This window comes from Oncorhynchus tshawytscha, unplaced genomic scaffold (assembly GCF_018296145.1).
Source record: "Oncorhynchus tshawytscha isolate Ot180627B unplaced genomic scaffold, Otsh_v2.0 Un_contig_7869_pilon_pilon, whole genome shotgun sequence".
In the NCBI taxonomy this organism is placed as follows: Eukaryota; Metazoa; Chordata; class Actinopteri; order Salmoniformes; family Salmonidae; genus Oncorhynchus; species Oncorhynchus tshawytscha.
Genome location: NW_024608891.1, coordinates 70,082 through 88,792, shown reverse-complemented (window position 1 = coordinate 88,792; position 18,711 = coordinate 70,082). Strand labels below are relative to the sequence as shown.

The 18,711-nt window shown below is 49.1% G+C and overlaps 1 protein-coding gene across 1 annotated transcript; it reads left to right on the top strand.

Annotated features, from left to right (window-relative positions):
• Positions 1–10,796: 10,796 nt before the first annotated feature.
• LOC121843934 (extensin-like) lies at positions 10,797–15,436 on the top strand. Its single transcript, XM_042313825.1, has 3 exons — positions 10,797–11,093; positions 12,168–12,988; positions 14,098–15,436. Exons 1-3 carry the CDS (start codon positions 10,797–10,799, stop codon positions 15,434–15,436), a joined length of 2,457 nt encoding a protein of 818 aa, XP_042169759.1.
• The last annotated feature ends 3,275 nt before the right edge of the window (positions 15,437–18,711 follow it).

Sequence of the window (18,711 nt, the reverse complement as noted above, 5' to 3'; positions counted from 1 at the left end):
GGAAAATGACTTAAGGCTGCATCCCAAATGGCAACCTTATTCCCTATTCTATTCCCTATTTAGTGCACTAGTGTTGACCAGGGCCCATAGTGCTCTGGTCAAAAGTAGTGAACTATTCACTGGAGGGAATAAGGCACAATTTGGGACACTACCAACAGTTGAAGTCGGAAGTTTACATACACCTTAGCCAAATACATTTTCACAATTCCTGACATTGAATCCTTGTACAAATTCCCTCTCTTACATCAGTTAGGATCACCTCTTTATTTTAAGAATGTGAAATTTCAGAATAATAGTGGAGAGAATGATTTATTTCAGCTTTTATTTCTTTCATCACATTCCCAGTGGGTCAGAAGTTTACATACACTCAATTAGTATTTGGTAGCATTGCCTTTAAATTGTTTAACTTGGGTCAAACAGTTTCGTGTTGCCTTCCACAAGCTTCCCACAATAAATTGGGTGAATTTTCTCCCATTTCTCCTGACAGAGCTGGTGTAACTGAGTCGGGTTTGTAGGTCTCCTTGCTCGCACACACTTTTTCAGTTCTGCCCACATATTTTCTATAGGATTGAGGTCAGAGCTTTGTGATGGCCACTCCAATACCTTGAGTTTGTTGTCCTTAAGCCATTTTGCCACAACTTTGGAAGTATTCTTGGGGTCATTGTCCATTTGGAAGACCCATTTGCGACCAAGCTTTAACTTCCTGACTGATGTCTTGAGATATTGCTTCAATATATCCACGTAATTTTCCTACCTCATGATGCCATCTATTTTGTGAAGTGCACCAGTCCCTCCTGCAGCAAAGCACCCCCACAACATGATGCTGCCACCCCTGTGCTCCACAGATGTGATGGTGTTCTTCTGCTCGCAAGCCTCCCCCTTTTTCCTCCAAACATAACGATGGTCATTATGGTCAAACAGTTCTATTTTTGTTTCATCAGAGCAGAGGACATTTCTCCAAAAAGTACGATCTTTGTCCCCATGTGCAGTTGCAAACCGTAGTCTGGCTTTTTTTATGGAGGTTTTGGAGCAGTGGCCTCTTCCTTGCTGAGCGGCCTTTCAGATTATATCCATATAGGACTCGTTTTACTGTGGATATAGATAATTTTGTACCTATTTCCTCCAGCATCTTCACAAAGTCCTTTACTGTTGTTCTGGGATTGATTTGCACTTTTCACACCAAAGTACGTTCATCTCTAGGAGACAGAATGTGTCTCCTTCCTGAGCGGTATGATGGCTGCGTGGTCCCATGGTGTTTATACTTGCGTATTATTGTTTGTACAGATGAACGTGGTACCTTCAGGCGTTTGGAAATTGCTCCCAAGGATGAACCAGAATTGTGGAGGTCTACAATTTTATTTCTGAGGTCTTGGCTGATTTCTTTTGATTTTCCCATGATGTCAAGCATCGAGGCACTGAGTTTGAAGGTAGGCCTTGAAATACATCCACAGGTACACCTCCAATTGACTCAAATGATGTCAATTAGCCTATCAGAAGCTTCTAAAGCCATGTAATTTTCTGGAATTTTCCAAGCTGTTTAAAGGCACAGTCAACTTAGTGTATGTAAACTTCTGACCCACTAGAATGGCGATACAGTGAATTATAAGTGAAATAATCTGTCTGTAAACAATTGTTGGAAAAATTACTTGTGTCATGCACAAAGTAGATGTCCTAACCGACTTGCCAAAACTATAGTTTGTTAATTTGTGGAGTAGTTGAAAAACTAGTTTAATTGACTCCAACCTAAGTGTATGTAAACTTCTGACTTCAACTGTAGAAGAAGTCTCTCATACCAGGCTTCTAAGCTCTCCTCTCCTATCCTAGAAGTAGTCTCTTATATCAGGCTTCTAAGTTCTCCTCTCCTATCCTAGAAGTAGTCTCTTATATCAGGCTTCTAAGTTCTCCTCTCCTAGAAGTAGTCTCTCATACCAGGCTTCTAAGTTCTCCTCTCCTAGAAGTAGTCTCTCATACCAGGCTTCTAAGTTCTCCTCTCCTAGAAGTAGTCTCTCATACCAGGCTTCTAAGTTCTCCTCTCCCTCCTCCACTCCTCTCCTCTCCAAGTGTTGTCTTCAGACACGTGGCTCATGGGGAAACAAGACTACTTTAGAAGTACTTGAATGTACAGAACCCAGGGGACACCAGGGCTCGTATCCACAAAGCATCTCTGAGTAAAGAGTGCTGATCTAAGATCTGTTTTGCCTTTTAGATTATAATGAATACCATTTATATGAACAGATCCTAGATCAACACTCCTACTCTGAGATTCTTTGTGGATACGGACCCCTGAGCTCTGGTATGACGTCGTCTTAGGTCAGTGGCACTAGAAGAAGAGGAGCGAGAGAGGGAGAAGATGAGTGAGGGAGGGAGAAGAGGAGCGAGAGAGGGAGAAGATGAGTGAGGGAGGGAGAAGAGGAGCGAGAGAGGGAGAAGAGGAGCGAGAGGGAGAAGAGGAGCGAGAGGGAGAAGAGGAGCGAGAGGGAGAGAAGAGGAGCGAGAGAGAGAGAGAGGAGAGAGAGAGGAGCGAGAGAGGGAGAAGATGAGCGAGGGGGGAGAAGAGGAGCGAGAGAGGGAGAAGAGAGCGAGGAGCGAGAGAGAGAGAGAGGAGGAGAGGGAGAAGAGGAGCGAGGGGAAAGAGAGAGAGGAGCGAGAGGAGAGAGAGAGAGAGAGAGAAGAGGAGCGAGAGGGAGAAGAGGAGCGAGAGGGGAGAAGAGGAGCGAGAGGGGGAGAAGAGGAGCGAGAGAGAGAGAGAGAGAGAGAGAGAGAGAGAGGAGCGAGAGGGAGAAGATGAGTGAGAGAGGGAGAAGAGGAGCGAGAGAGGGAGAAGAGGAGCGAGAGGGAGAAGAGGAGCGAGAGGGGAGAAGAGGAGCGAGAGGGAGAGAGAGGAGGAGGGGGAGAGAGAGGAGAAGAGGGGGAGAGAAGAGGAGCGAGGGAGAGAGAAGAGGAGAGAGAAGAAGAGGAGCGAGAGGGAGAAGAGGAGCGAGAGGGGGGAGAAGAGGAGCGAGAGGGGGAGAAGAGGAGCGAGAGGGAGAAGAGGAGAGAAGAGGAGCGAGGGGGAGAAGAGGAGCGAGAGAGGGGAGAAGAGGAGCGAGAGAGGGAGAAGAGGAGCGAGAGAGGGAGAAGAGGAGCGAGAGGGGGAGAAGAGGAGCGAGAGAGGGAGAAGAGGAGCGAGAGAGGGAGAAGAGGAGCGAGAGAGGGAGAAGAGGAGCTAGAGAGGGAGAACAGGAGCGAGAGGGGGAGAAGAGGAACGAGAGAGGGAGAAGAGGAGCGAGAGAGAGAGAAGAGGTCACTGATGAGATGAGGGACTCGTTACAAATACCCTTGTGGCTGTTAGGCTCTCTGACAGGGTGGTAAGACACACAGCTGATGAACAACTCTGCTCTAGAGGAACCTGAGGCCTGTTCAGTAGTGTGTATTGACAGACAGACAGACAGACAGACAGACAGACAGACAGACAGACAGACAGACAGACAGACAGACAGACAGACAGACAGACAGACAGACAGACAGACAGACAGACAGACAGACAGACAGACAGACAGACAGACAGACAGACAGACAGACAGACAGGAGCCTATGTAACAGACACAGTTCTCCATTGTAGGGACCAGAGAGCCCTGTCCTGGACCATTTCATACAATCCTACATTACCGTGATAGAACACAGCAGCCCATTGAACCACAAGTATAGCGCCATGCTGTATGTACCATCTGTGTACGTTGGAGGTGAATGGACGATTGTATTGTGTTATTTAATGCCCTGCCTGACATCACTACTCTGCCCCCTCCCAGGCAGGTCAATCAATAGTGGAGGGTGTTGGCTAGCTGCCTGGCCTGGCCCTGGTCTGAGCCTGACCTCACTACTCTACCCAGGCAGGTCAATCAACAGTGGATGGTGTCAGCTAGCCGCCTGGCCTGGTGCATGGTAGCATGTAAGGCTGAGTACAGTGGCCTCTCCTGTGTAGCTTCTCTCTGTTGTCACTAAGTGCTACTATGTGTCACTGCCTAGCGCACGGTGCAGGGCTAGCCAGCCCATACAATTACAATGATCATGATGATGACCAATAGAATCATTCTGTTTCCATGGGGTGGGTGGGGGGCCCTTCTCTTGGTTTCCAACATTCCAACCTCTGACCGACAGAATGATGTCTTTTAATAGGATGTCTGTGTCTGCGTTCGTTAACCAAGTGGGACAGTGGAGCAGCAGGGTAGCCTAGTGGTTAGAGTGGAGGGGCGGCAGGTAGACTAGTGGTTAGAGTGGAGGGGCGACAGGTAGACTAGTGGTTAGAGTGGAGGGGTGGCAGGTAGACTAGTGGTTAGAGTGGAGGGGCGGCAGGTAGACTAGTGGTTAGAGTGGAGGGGCGGCAGGTAGACTAGTGGTTAGAGTGGAGGGATGGCAGGTAGACTAGTGGTTAGAGTGGAGGGGCGACAGGTAGACTAGTGGTTAGAGTGGAGGGGCGGCAGGTAGACTAGTGGTTAGAGTGGAGGGATGGCAGGTAGACTAGTGGTTAGAGTGGAGGGACGGCAGGTAGACTAGTGGTTAGAGTGGAGGGGCGGCAGGGTAGACTAGTGGTTAGAGTGGAGGGACGGCAGGGTAGCCTAGTGGTTAGAGTGGAAAGGCGGCAGGTAGACTAGTGGTTAGAGTGGAGGGGCGGCAGGGTAGCCTAGTGGTTAGAGTGGAGGGGCGGCAGGTAGCCTAGTGGTTAGAGTGGAGGGACGGCAGGGTAGCCTAGTGGTTAGAGTGGAAAGGCGGCAGGTAGACTAGTGGTTAGAGTGGAGGGGCGGCAGGGTAGCCTAGTGGTTAGAGTGGAGGGGCGGCAGGTAGCCTAGTGGTTAGAGCGTTGTACTGGTAACCGGAAGGTTGCAAGTTCAAATCCCCGAGCTGACAAGGTACAAATCTGTCGTTCTGCCCCTGAACAAGGCAGTTAACCCACTGTTCCTAGGCCGTCATTGAAAATAAGAATTTGTTCTTAACTGACTTGCCTGGTTAAATAAAGGTAAAATAATAATAATTACTAGTTGTGAAGTGTTAAATACCAGTTGGATTGGATACATTCACATGTTCTGAACTGGTTGAGAAACGCTGATTGGCTGACAAACCGCGTCCACCGTAATCTAACAGTATAGCCATCATGCTTGTGAACAAATTATAACGTTCAAAAACCACATTAATACATTGCTTTTTTATAAATAATGTTTTATTGTTACATTTAAATGCCCCCCCCCCCAAAAAAAATGCTGCCATAGAGGTAATTTCCTTAGTATGTGACATCAGAGGTCAGCATGTGGGAGGAGTCAGGAGTTCAGAGATGATGAGTTTCCCCCACTAGTAATTACCAGTTGGAGGGGCGTTCAAAGTGGGGGGGGGGGTTTCCCCCCAGTTGTATGCTGGTAAATACCACCTTCCCGCTTGGTTACGAACACTCCTATCGACCGAGTCCTTTGTGTTATTGTGTGAGAGGAACACATGAAGCTGAACCTTCAGTAGTACTTGTGACATTGAGGAAGGTCAAACACCAGGCTCTGAGAGAACGTCTGCTACATCTCTTCACTGTACATGTTAACTCCGTTAGCACATTAACCCTAGCCTGGGTACCCGTCTGTTTAACGTTCATTATACTCCTTAGAGAACATTAATCCTAGCCTGGGTACTTAACATTCATTACACTCCTTAGAGAACATTAATCCTAGCCTGGGTACTTAACATTCATTACACTCCTTAGAGAACATTAATCCTAGCCTGGGTACCAGTCTGTTTAATGTTCATTACACTCCTTAGAGAACATTAATCCTAGCCTGGGTACTTAACATTCATTACACTCCTTAGAGAACATTAATCCTAGCCTGGGTACCCGTCTGTTTAACATTCATTATACTCCTTAGAGAACCTTTAGCACATTAACCCTAGCCTGGGTACCAGTCTGTTTAATGTTCATTACACTCCTTAGAGAACATTAATCCTAGCCTGGGTACCAGTCTGTTTAACATTCATTATACTCCTTAGAGAACCTTTAGTACATTAACCCTAGCCTGGGTACCTGTCTGTTTGACGTTCATTACACTCCTTAGAGAACATTAATCCTAGCCTGGGTACCTGTCTGTTTGACGTTCATTACACTCCTTAGAGAACATTAATCCTAGCCTGGGTACCAGTCTGTTTAACGTTCATTATACTCCTTAGAGAACCTTTAGTACATTAACCCTAGCCTGGGTACCTGTCTGTTTGACGTTCATTACACTCCTTAGAGAACATTAATCCTAGCCTGGGTACCAGTCTGTTTGACGTTCATTATACTCCTTAGAGAACATTAATCCTAGCCTGGGTACCAGTCTGTTTGACGTTCATTACACTCCTTAGAGAACATTAATCCTAGCCTGGGTACCTGTCTGTTTGACGTTCATTACACTCCTTAGAGAACATTAATTAACCTAGCCTGGGTACCAGTCTGTTTAACTGTCATTACACTCCTTAGAGAACATTAATGTTTAGCCTGGGCTACCTGTCTGTTTGATTCATTACCTCCTCTCCCCTTAATCTAGCCTGGGTACCAGTCTGTTTGACGTTCATTATACTCCTTAGAGAACCTTTAGTACATTAACCCTAGCCTGGGTACCAGTCTGTTTAACATTCATTATACTCCTTAGAGAACCTTTAGCACATTAACCCTAGCCTGAGTACCCGTCTGTTTAACGTTCATTACACTCCTTAGAGAACCATTAGCACATTAACCCTAGCCTGGGTACCCGTCTGTTTAACTGTCATTACACTCCTTGGCATGCTATGTTTACAATGGGCTCATTCATCCCCCTCCTCTCCCCTGTAACTATTCCCCAGGTCGTTGCTGTAAATGAGAATGTGTTCTCAGTCAACTTACCTGGTAAAATAACGCATAAATAAAATAAAAAATAAAATCAATAAATGCTTGGAGTGGAATGTTACTACAAACAGACTGGATATTGGAGAGAGTTAAAAGGCCATGCTTTCTGAGATGATACCATATGTGTGGATCATCATGGGGGTTCTGTCTTTATCTGTCCAATGAGATGATACCATATGTGTGGATCATCATGGGGGTTCTGTCTTTATCTGTCCAATGAGATGATACCATATGTGTGGATCGTCATGGGGGTTCGGCTTTTATCTGTCCAATGAGATGATACCATATGTTTTTATTTTACTAGGCAAGTCAGTTCAGAACAAATACTTATTTTCAATGACGGCCTAGGAACAGTGGGTTAACTGGTCTAGGAACAGTGGGTTAACTGCCTTGTTCAGGGGCAGAACGACAGATTTGTACCTTGTCAGCTCAGGGGATTCGATCTTGCAACCTTTCACTAGTCCAACGCTCTAATCACTAGGCTACCTGCCGATCATGGGGGCTCTGCCTTTATCTGTCCAATGAGATGGTCGGAATAGACTCTGCGCCACGGGGTATTGTTGCTATTAGTAGCTGCAGCTTTGGGGCCACAGCTGAATGGTTTCATGACAGTATAGCCCCTACCGACAGCATCAACCTACTTTCAACCTGTAATAAAACCCATCTATAAAGTCAAACGTCTCTTCACTACATCATCCACGTTGACGTATTATGCCTCAATGTAGGTCAACGTGCAATGGTATATTAAATAAATACAATTTCAGTCTGTAGGCCTACCCAATCAATGCATCTGATGTTTGTTCTATACAGACATGATAATTACGCTCGAGCGTCACGGGGATTTAGGGGTTAAAGAAGGGCATCGCGCGCAGGCTCGCTAAAATGGTGGGAGACTACAGAGGATTCCCTCGCTCTGTTCCGAGCCGTTACACTAACATGCTTGTTGCTGACGCTGAGCCTTTCTAAAAGTTAACAGCTGGTTACGTAACGCCCGGCACTAGAGCTAAGATCTCTTCTCGGTCCCGTCCGCGCTCCGCTCCGCGTCGTGTTGTTCACTCTTGGCTTTGTTATTACCAGTCCAAAGTCCAACAGACAGACAGCTCGCACACAACAGGACAAGGAGACCGACCACTCCGTTGCACCAACTTTTATTCCCCCCCTACAAACTTTACGCCAAACCGTAAGTAATTATACCAGGCAAACTTTGCGCATTGGTATTACACAATATGATTTGTAGTTTTTTTGTGCAAATGGTTAGCCTACGTTTTTCCTTGGATAGAAGCGCAATTATTTTTGGGGGTGACACGCTTGACATTTTGATGAGCCCTTTGGAAGAGAAAAAACGTGGAATGGGAGAGTATGTAGAATGATGAATTTAAACAGAATTCGGGGGGGATATAAACGTTGGAAAGGTAAAAGCAATGGTCCTGTGTTTTCATCAGTTACTGCTGATGTGGCGTGTGTGGAACTGTTGGTTGAACACCAGGACTCAAACACTAACGTCTGTAATTGAGACCAGTCGTATCCCAGGCATTGGAACTTTCCAACCATAACGTCTGTTCTCCTGATGAGGTGGATACATTTGTAGTGAAGTTATATACTGAATCATTGTTGATGCATCATGATAAAAATATACACACTTTGTTGTTCAACATTGCAACGTTTCTTGTAGTGTTATTTATATATATATATTTGAGAGGTGTTTTTTAAATTTATTGTGAAATTGAATATGGACGTCTGAAACATGCCTTTTCCGTCTCGGACAGACTTAAAGGTTTATATTATTGTTATGAAAAAAAAACAAGGCATCTGTTCTGGTTTTTCTTCTTCCATTAGCTGGTCTAGAATGGTCTCCCACGTTGGTATGAGTTCCATTCCTTCCTGTTGTATTTGATATTGTGTCTAAACGTTCAAACTAAAACTGAGGGTTGAACAGTGTGGAGTCCTTCCATCCACTGACCTCCACACTGTTCTATAGTGTAGATGATACTTCCGACACATGGAACATACTGCCAAGTACTTCTCCACGCAGCATTCACCGTTTTTGGCCGGTGGCCATGTATATTATATTATCTCAAGGCTGATCTCACATCTGTTTTGTCTTATCGTTGTAATGGGTAATATTACATGGACAGAGAGGGGGCTCCTGATCCTAGATCAGCGCTCCTGTTTTGAACACGGGCCCCAGAACAGAGGTTGTTTAGGAACTTGTTTCTATCAGACCAATGATGGCTAAAGCAGAGGCTGTGTGTTCAAAACCGTCTCCCTGCTGGAGAGTTTTAACTGTGTCCCATATGGCATCCTATTCCCTACATGGTACACGACTGTTGACCAGGCCCTGTAGGGTGCTATATACAGGATAGTTTGCCATTTGGGACTCAACTTAGTAGCAGGTCAGGGGAAGCAGAGGAGACCTTTAGGACAGCATCAGACTAGTGTGTGTGTTTACAGTAGCTGTTCTAACACACAGAGATACAGACACACAAAACTCAACCTACATACTGGTAGCACTGTAGGTAACTATCAACATCAGACTGTCAGTCTTGTTTCATGTGTCCTCCTCTCTGTGTATTTAAATGCAGTTATACAGGACAATGTCGACATGGGTCATTTTGTTGGTTAAACTCAATAGTTTGTGTTATTACAGTTGTTGACTGGTGGGCAGAGCTAGCTGTGTGTGACTGGTGGGCAGAGCTAGCTGTGTGTGACTGGTGGGCAGAGCTAGCTGTGTGTGTGTGTGACTGGTGGGCAGAGCTGTGCTGTGTGTGTGTGTGTGTGTGACTGGTGGGCAGAGCTAGCTGTGTGTGTGTGACTGGTGGGCAGAGCTAGCTGTGTGTGTGTGTGTGACTGGTGGGCAGAGCTAGCTGTGTGTGTGTGTGTGACTGGTGGGCAGAGCTAGCTGTGTGTGTGTGTGACTGGTGGGCAGAGCTAGCTGTGTGTGTGTGTGACTGGTGGGCAGAGCTAGCTGTGTGTGTGTGTGACTGGTGGGCAGAGCTAGCTGTGTGTGTGTGTGTGTGTGTGACTGGTGGGCAGAGCTAGCTGTGTGTGTGTGACTGGTGGGCAGAGCTAGCTGTGTGTGTGTGACTGGTGGGCAGAGCTAGCTGTGTGTGTGTGTGGTGGGCAGAGCTGGTGTGTGACTGGTGGGCAGAGCTAGCTGTGTGTGTGTGTGTGTGTGTGACTGGTGGGCAGAGCTAGCTGTGTGTGTGTGTGAGTGTGTGTGACTGGTGGGCAGAGCTAGCTGTGTGTGTGTGTGTGAGTGGTGTGACTGGTGGGCAGAGCTAGCTGTGTGTGTGTGGGCAGAGTGGTGTGTGACTGGTGGGCAGAGCTAGCTGTGTGTGTGTGTGTGTGCACCCTTGACTGGTGGGCAGAGCTAGCTGTGTGTGTGTGTGTGTGACACTGTGACTGGTGGGCAGAGCTAGCTGTGTGTGTGTGACTGGTGGGCAGAGCTAGCTGTGTGTGTGTGTGACTGGTGGGCAGAGCTAGCTGTGTGTGTGACTGGTGGGCAGAGCTAGCTGTGTGTGTGGGCAGAGCTGCTGTGTGTGACTGTGGGCAGAGCTGACTGGTGTGCACTGTGTGTGTGTGTGTGACTGGTGGGCAGAGCTACTGGTGTGAGTGACTGGTGGGCAGAGCTAGCTGTGTCTGTGTGTGACTGGTGGGCAGAGCTCCAGCCTCCCAGTGTGTGTGACTGCCTGGGCAGAGCTAGCTGTGTGTGACTGGTGGGCAGAGTTAGCTGTGTGACTGGTGGGCAGAGCTCCTGCTGTGTGACTGGTGGGCAGAGCTAGCTGTGTGACTGGTGGGCAGAGCTAGCTGTGTGACTGGTGGGCAGAGTTAGCTGTGTGACTGGTGGGCAGAGCTAGCTGTGTGTGTGACTGGTGGGCACCCTTAATGGTATCACATTAGTGGGTGGGTGCTGAGTACACCGATGACATCAGTTGGCCAGTCTCCCAGTATGGACGTGCCTTGCCCCCTCCTGCCCCAGTGGGGGCCAGCCCTCCAGCCTCCCAGTATGGACGGAAATCCTTGCCCCCCCCCCAGCCCTCCTGCCCCCCCATCACCAGCTGCTTTAGCCCTCCTGCCCCCCCAGTGGGGCGGGGGCAGCCCTCCTGCCTCCCAGTCCCAGTGGACGTGCCTTGCCCCCCCCAGCCTTCCTGCCCCCCCCAGCCCTCCTGCCCCCAGTGTGAATGTGCCTTGCCCCACCCCAGCCCCCCTGCCTCCCAGTGTGGACATGCCTCTCTCATCGATGCCAGAGATGACTGGCTGAGAGACTTTCTTTCACTTTTACTTCAGAGTTTTTGATCTGATCACCTCGCTGGACTTTGTGGGGTTTTTCCCCTCTGTGTTTTAGAGATGGAAGGAAAGATGTGGCCAACATAGATGTTACTGGCCCAACCCCCCTCTGTGTTTTAGAGATGGAAGGAAAGATGTGGCCAACATAGATGTTACTGGCCCAACCCCCCTCTGTGTTTTAGAGATGGAAGGAAAGATGTGGCCAACATAGATGTTACTGGCCCAACCCCCTTCTGTGTTTTAGAGATGGAAGGAAAGATGTGGCCAACATAGATGTTACTGGGGGCCCAACCCCCTCTCTGTGTTTTAGAGATGGAAATGAAGGAAAGATGTGGCCAACATAGATGTTACTGGCCCAACCCCCCACTGTGTTTTAGAGATGGAAGGAAAGACCAGCTGGCCAACATAGATGTTACTGGCCCAACCCCCTTCTGTGTTTTAGAGATGGAAGGAAAGATGTGGCCAACATAGATGTTACTGGCCCAACCCCCACTGTGTTTTAGAGATGGAAGGAAAGATGTGGCCAGCTGCATTGACCAGATGTTACTGGCCCAACCCCCATCTGTGTTTTAGAGATGGAAGGAAAGATGTGGCCAACATAGATGTTACTGGCCAGGGTGCCATTATATGCTTTGAGGACAGTGGGGGTGCCATTATATATTACACCTTTGTATAAGGCTTCTGGGTGCTCATGGGTCCTTTCTGATGGAAAAGCTCAGAGTACAGACAGTTTAAGTGTTGTTTTAGACTCTCACGCAGTAAATCATTTCAAACAGTTTCTTATGAACGTGATTGCAGTTTGCCTGCATTCCGTGTGTGTGTGTGTGTGTGTGTCACACTGACGCTGTAGGTCGTGTGTCAGACTTTGTTCATAGAACCTGTAAAATCTGCTGAGATGTTGTTCATGTATTCTAGGTTCCAGTCTGGGACTGAGGTTACTTGCTTTCTAGGCTTGTTAGTGGTAGACTGCATGAACTGTTGATGAATCAAGCCCACCAATCACCAGCTGCTTGACCAGTGGGGGCGGGCCCACCCATCACCAGCTGCTCTACCAGTGGGGGCGGGCCCACCCATCACCGGCTGCTCTACCAGTGGGGGCGGGCCCACCCATCACCGGCTGCTCTACCAGTGGGGCGGGCCCACCCATCACCGGCTGCTCTACCAGTGGGGGCGGGCCCACCCATCACCGGCTGCTCTACCAGTGGGGCGGGCCCGCCGGCCCACCCATCACCGGCTGCTCTACCAGTGGGGCGGGCCCACCCCCACCCATCACCGGCTGCTCTACCAGTGGGGCGGGCCCACCCATCACCGGCTGCTCTACCAGTGGGGCGGGCCCACCCATCACCGGCTGCTCTACCAGTGGGGCGGGCCCACCCATCACCGGCTGCTCTACCAGTGGGGCGGGCCCACCCATCACCGGCTGCTCTACCAGTGGGGCGGGCCCACCCATCACCGGCTGCTCTACCAGTGGGGCGGGCCCACCCATCACCGGCTGCTCTACCAGTGGGGCGGGCCCACCCCCACCCATCACCGGCTGCTCTACCATTGGGGCGGGCCCACCCCCACCCATCACCGGCTGCTCTACCAATGGGGCGGGCCCACCCATCACCGGCTGCTCTATCCAGTGGGGCCCCAGCCCACCCATCACCGGCTGCTCCCACCCACCAGTGGGGCGGCCCACCCATCCCGCCCCCCATCCCGCCCACCCATCACCGGCTGCTCTACCACGGGCCCACCCATCCCTGGTTGCTCTACCAGTGGGGCGGGCCCACCAATCACCAGCTGTTCTACCAGTGGGACGATGTCTGTAGTGGTTCCACCCAACAGGTTGCTTCTTTATTCAAAAGGACATCATTGAATCAGATTAACTCCTCAAATTCACCCGATGAGCCCTCAAACGTTGACCCCAAAACTCTAAATAGTCCCTGATCCTTGCAGCCACAGTGGAGAACATTGCACCCCTGTAACTACTAGACTCTATAGTCTGAACCATGAGTTTCTCCTCTGTTTACATGTTCCTGGTAGTTGGGGGGTGACTATGTGAGAAGGGGGTCCTCCCAGGGGGTTTTGGGGTTTAGGGGGGCCAAGCGTGAGACTTCTTTCTCAGCAGGAGCCTCCCTCATTCAAACAAACACCCCTCCCCATCATCCTACCCTACCCCCCCCCCCTTTTCCCCCCAGTCGGTTGTCATGGGAACGTCACAGAAGGAGTCTTTAATGAAGTTATCTGGGAGGTTCAAACTGGTTCAGATACCATCAGTGGAGTCCAGGGGTACAACCCAAACGGCACACTATTCCCTTTATAGTACACTACTTTTAACCAGAGCCCTATGGCCAGGGTGCCATTATATGTTACACTACTTTTAACCAGAGCCCTATGGCCAGGGTGCCATTATATATTACACTACTTTTAACCAGAGCCCTATGGCCAGGGTGCCATTATATATTACACTACTTTTAACCAGAGCCCTATGGCCAGGGTGCCATTATATATTACACTACTTTTAACCAGAGCCCTATGGCCAGGGTGCCATTATATATTACACTACTTTTAACCAGAGCCCTATGGCCAGGGTGCCATTATATATTACACTACTTTGAACCAGAGCCCTATGGCCAGGGTTATATGTTACCACTTTGAACCAGAGCTATGGCCAGGGTGCCATTATATATTACACTACTTTTGAACCAGAGCCCTATGGCCAGGGTGCCATTATATATTACACTACTTTTGACCAGAGCCCTATGGCCAGGGTGCCATTATATGTTACACTACTTTGAACCAGAGCCCTATGGCCAGGGTGCCATTATATATTACACTACTTTTAACCAGAGCCCTATGGCCAGGGTGCCATTATATATTACACTACTTTTAACCAGAGCCCTATGGCCAGGGTGCTACCCTATACCCCCCCCTTGTTTCTCTGACCCTCCCAGCTCAGTTACCTCGACCCCCTCCTTTCTCTGGTCCTCCCAGCCCAGTTACCTCGACCCAGTCCCAGCCCAGTTACCTCCCCCTCGTTTCTCTGGTCCTCCCAGCCCAGTTACCTCAACTCCTTGTTTCCTGGTCCTCCCAGCCCAGTTACCTCACCCCCTCGTTTCTCTGGTCCTCCCAGCCCAGTTACCTCCACCCCCTCTGGTCCTCCCAGCCCAGTTACCTCCACCCCCTCTCTGGTCCTCCCAGCCCAGTTACCTCGACCCCCCCTCCCAGCCCAGTGTTTCTCTGGTCCTCCCAGCCCAGTTACCACCCCCTCGTTTCTCTGGTCCTCCCAGCCCAGTTACCTCCCCCCCTCGTTTCTCTGGTCCTCCCAGCCCAGTTACCTCGACCCCCTCGTTTCTCTGTTTCTCTGGTCCTCCCAGCCCAGTTACCTCGACCCCCCTCTGGTCCTCCCAGTTTCTCTGGTCCTCCCAGCCCAGTTACCTCGACCCCCCCTCGTTTCTCTGGTCCTCCCAGCCCAGTTACCTCGACCCCCCTCGTTTCTCTGGTCCTCCCAGCCCAGTTACCTCGTTTCTCTGGTCCTCCCAGCCCAGTTACCTCCCCCCTCGTTTCTCTGGTCCTCCCAGCCCAGTTACCTCGACCCCCCCCTCGTTTCTCTGGTCCTCCCAGCCCAGTTACCTCGACCCCCCCCTCGTTTCTCTGGTCCTCCCAGCCCAGTTACCTCGACCCCCCCCCTCCCAGCGTTTCTCTGGTCCTCCCAGCCCAGTTACCTCGACCCCCCCCTCGTTTCTCTGGTCCTCCCAGCCCAGTTACCTCGACCCCCCCTCCCAGTTTCTCTGGTCCTCCCAGCCCAGTTACCTCGGTCCCCCAGCCCAGTTACCTCGACCCCCTCTCTGGTCCTCCCAGCCCAGTTACCCCCAGCCCAGTTACCCCCCCTCGTTTCTCTGGTCCTCCCAGCCCAGTTACCTCGAGCCCCCTCGTTTCTCTGGTCCTCCCAGCCCAGTTACCTCGACCCCCCTCGTTTCTCTGGTCCTCCCAGCCCAGTTACCTCGTTTCTCTGGTCCTCCCAGCCCAGTTACCTCGACCGTTTCTCTGGTCCTCCCAGCCCAGTTACCTCGACCCCCCTCTGGTCCTCCCAGCCCAGTTACCCAGTTTCTCTGGTCCTCCCAGCCCAGTTACCCCCCCCCTCGTTTCTCTGGTCCTCCCAGCCCAGTTACCTCGACCCCCCCCCTCGTTTCTCTGGTCCTCCCAGCCCAGTTACCTCGACCCCCCTCTGGTCCTCCCAGCCCAGATTCTCTGGGTCCTCCCAGCCCAGATACCTCGACCAGGCAGAGATAGTTAAACCCCTTTAAAACCAGCCTCTGATCACTTGGTCATAACTAACCATTGTTCTGGTGAGAAAGGGACATCTTTCATATCGGTCTGCTGTTGTAGTGAAGAGGCCTGTGTCCCAACTGACGCCATATTCCCTATGTAGTGCACTACTTTTGAACAGAGCCCTATGCGCCCCGGTCCATAGTAGCGCGGTACATAGGGAATAGGGTGTTATCTGGGACGCAGTTTGAATGTACGGCTGGAGTGGAGTGGTCCTCTCTCCTCTTCTCCTCTCCGTGTTGAGTTTCTCCTTTTGTTCAGGGATCAGAGTGGCTGAAAGCTGCCTTTGTTTTGGTGGCCAACTCAAAGCGGGGCCCTGTCCTGTCTGTCTGTCTCTCTGTCTAGAGGATGGTTGCTGGAGGATGTTGGCTATGGTGTGTGTGTGAGAGAGATGCAGAAGAGGGGGGCCAGTGAGTGCACAGGTTTTGTTAAGGAGGGCAGGTGTTAAGGGACGTGTTGTGTGGGTTTGGAGAACAGTTTGTGTGTAGTCTTAACCAGAGACTGGCTAGACCGGCTGAACGCTGATGAAACTTAACCTTGCCCTGCTTGGAGAACAGGCTCGTTCAAGTGGACGACCGCTCCATTAAAACTGTGTGTGTGTGTGTGTGTGTGTGTGTGTGTGTGTGTGTGTGTATGATTTGTCCTCTAACAGGGGAAGCCTGTATTCTAGCTTCATTATCAAGCCATTAGGATGATGTGTGATGACAGCCTGTAGGATGGGAGTGACTAATGAGACTGGTGTTAACCACATCCACACTCAGCCTCTTTGACTCGACACAGAGAAGAAGGGTTGTCACAATCCCAGTATGACCGTACTACCGGACCAGAGTGTGACCGTACTACCGGACCAGAGTGTGACCGTACTACCGGACCAGAGTGTGACCGTACTACCGGACCAGAGTGTGACCGTACTACCGGACCAGAGTGTGACCGTACTACCGGACCAGAGTGTGACCGTACTACCGGACCAGAGTGTGACCGTACTACCGGACCAGACCGTTTCTTTGGCCAACAAAATAAACCGTAAACCGGACAGATTAAACACTTAGAGTCCTTTAAATAAATAAAAAACCAGAGTGTGACCGAATATTGTGACTACTGGAAGACTTTCTTTGGCCAACAAAATAAACCGTAAAGCAGATTAAACACTTAGGTCCTTTAAATAAAAAAAAAATGTAGAATATTGTGACTCTGGAAGAAACACTAGGAGTGTTTATCTTTCAACACTAGGAGTGTTTATCTTTCAACACTAGGAGTGTTTATCTTTCAACACTAGGAGTGTTTATCTTTCAACACTAGGAGTGTTTATCTTTCAACACTAGGAGTGTTTATCTTTCAACACTAGGAGTGTTTGTCTTCCAACACTAGGAGTGTTTGTCTTCCAACACTAGGAGTGTTTGTCTTTCAACACTAGGAGTGTTTGTCTTCCAACACTAGGAGTGTTTGTCTTCCAACACTAGGAGTGTTTGTCTTCCAACACTAGGAGTGTTTGTCTTCCAACACTAGGAGTGTTTGTCTTCCAACACTAGGAGTGTTTGTCTTCCAACACTAGGAGTGTTTGTCTTCCAACACTAGGAGTGTTTGTCTTCCAACACTAGGAGTGTTTGTCTTCCAACACTAGGAGTGTTTGTCTTCCAACACTAGGAGTGTTTGTCTTCCAACACTAGGAGTGTTTGTCTTCCAACACTAGGAGTGTTTGTCTTCCAACACTAGGAGTGTTTTCCCTGAAATGAAGTCCCCTGCATGTTTAAGATTCCTTATTTTCTTTCTTCCTGGTATCAAGATACTGGAGGAGTGACAACCCTACAGCACTGATTTGTCAAATTTAAACATATTTGTTTTGCCTACTTATTTGCTACTAATAAACACAACATTTTATACAGTTGAAGTCGGAAGATTTCATACACTTACACATTTAACTCATTTTTCAACCACTCCACAAATTTCTTGTTAACAAACTATAGTTTTGGCAAGTCCGTTAGGACATCTACTTTGTGCATGACACAAGTAATATTTCCAACAATTGTTTACAGATTATTTCACCTTATAATTCACTGTATCACATTTCTAGTTGGTCAGAAGTTTACATGCACTAAGTTGACTGTTTTTAAATGGCTTGGAAAATTCCAGAAAATTACGTCATGGCTTTAGAAGCTTCTGATAGGCTAATTGACATCATTTGAGTCAATTGGAGGTGTACCTGTGGATGTATTTCAAGGCCAACTTTCAAACTCAGTGCCCCTTTGCTTGACATCATGAGAAAATCAAAAGAAATCAGCCAAGACCTCAGAAAGAAAATTGTAGACCTCCACAAGTCTGGTTCATCCTTGGGAGCAATTTCCAAACGTCTGAAGGTACCACGTTCATCTGTACAAACAATAGTACGCAAGTATAAACACCATGGGACCACGTAGCCGTCATACCGCTCAGGAAGGAGACGCGTTCTGTCTCCTAGAGATGAACGTACTTTGGTGCAAAATCAATTCCAGAACAACAGCAAAGTACCTTGTGAAGATGCTGGAGGAAACCGGTACAAAAGTATCTATATCCACAGTAAAACGAGTCCTATATCGACATAACCTGAAAGGCCGCTAAGCAAGGAAGAGGCCACTGCTTCAAAACCGCTTTTTGGAGAAATGTCCTCTGCTCTGATGAAACAAAAATAGAACTGTTTGACCATAATGACCATCGTTATGTTTGGAGGAAAAAGGGGGATGCTTGCAAGCCGAAGAACACCATCCCAACCCTGAAGCACGGGGGTGGCAGCATCATGTTGTGGGGGGCTTTGCTGCAGGAGGGACTGGTGCACTTCACAAAATAGATGGCATCATGAGGTAGGAAAATTATGTGGATATATTGAAGCAACATCTCAAGACATCAGTCAGGAAGTTAAAGCTTGGTCTCAAAAAGCTTGGTATCAAATGGGTCTTCCAAATGACCCCAAGCATACTTCCAAAGTCGTGGCAAAATGGCTTAAGGACAACAAAGTCAAGGTATTGGAGTGGCCATCACAAAGCCCTGACCTCAATCCTATAGAACATTTGTGGGCAGAACTGAAAAAGCGTGTGCGAGCAAGGAGGCCTACAAACCTGTCTCAGTTACACCAGCTCTGTCAGGAGGAATGGGAGAAAATTCACCCAACTTATTGTGGAGAGCTTGTAGAAGGCTACCTGAAACGTTTGACCCAAGTTAAACAATTTAAAGGCAATGCTACCAAATACTAATTGAGTGTATGTAAA

Coding starts and splice junctions, on each gene's coding strand:
- LOC121843934 (XM_042313825.1), top strand. CDS start 10,797: ATGACATCAGTTGGCCAGTCTCCCAGTATGGACGTGCCTTGCCCCCTC. Junction 11,094..12,167: donor CAGCCCCCCTGCCTCCCAGT/GTGGACATGCCT, acceptor ACCAATCACCAG/CTGCTTGACCAGTGGGGGCG. Junction 12,989..14,097: donor GTAGTGGTTCCACCCAACAG/GTTGCTTCTTTA, acceptor TGACCCTCCCAG/CTCAGTTACCTCGACCCCCT.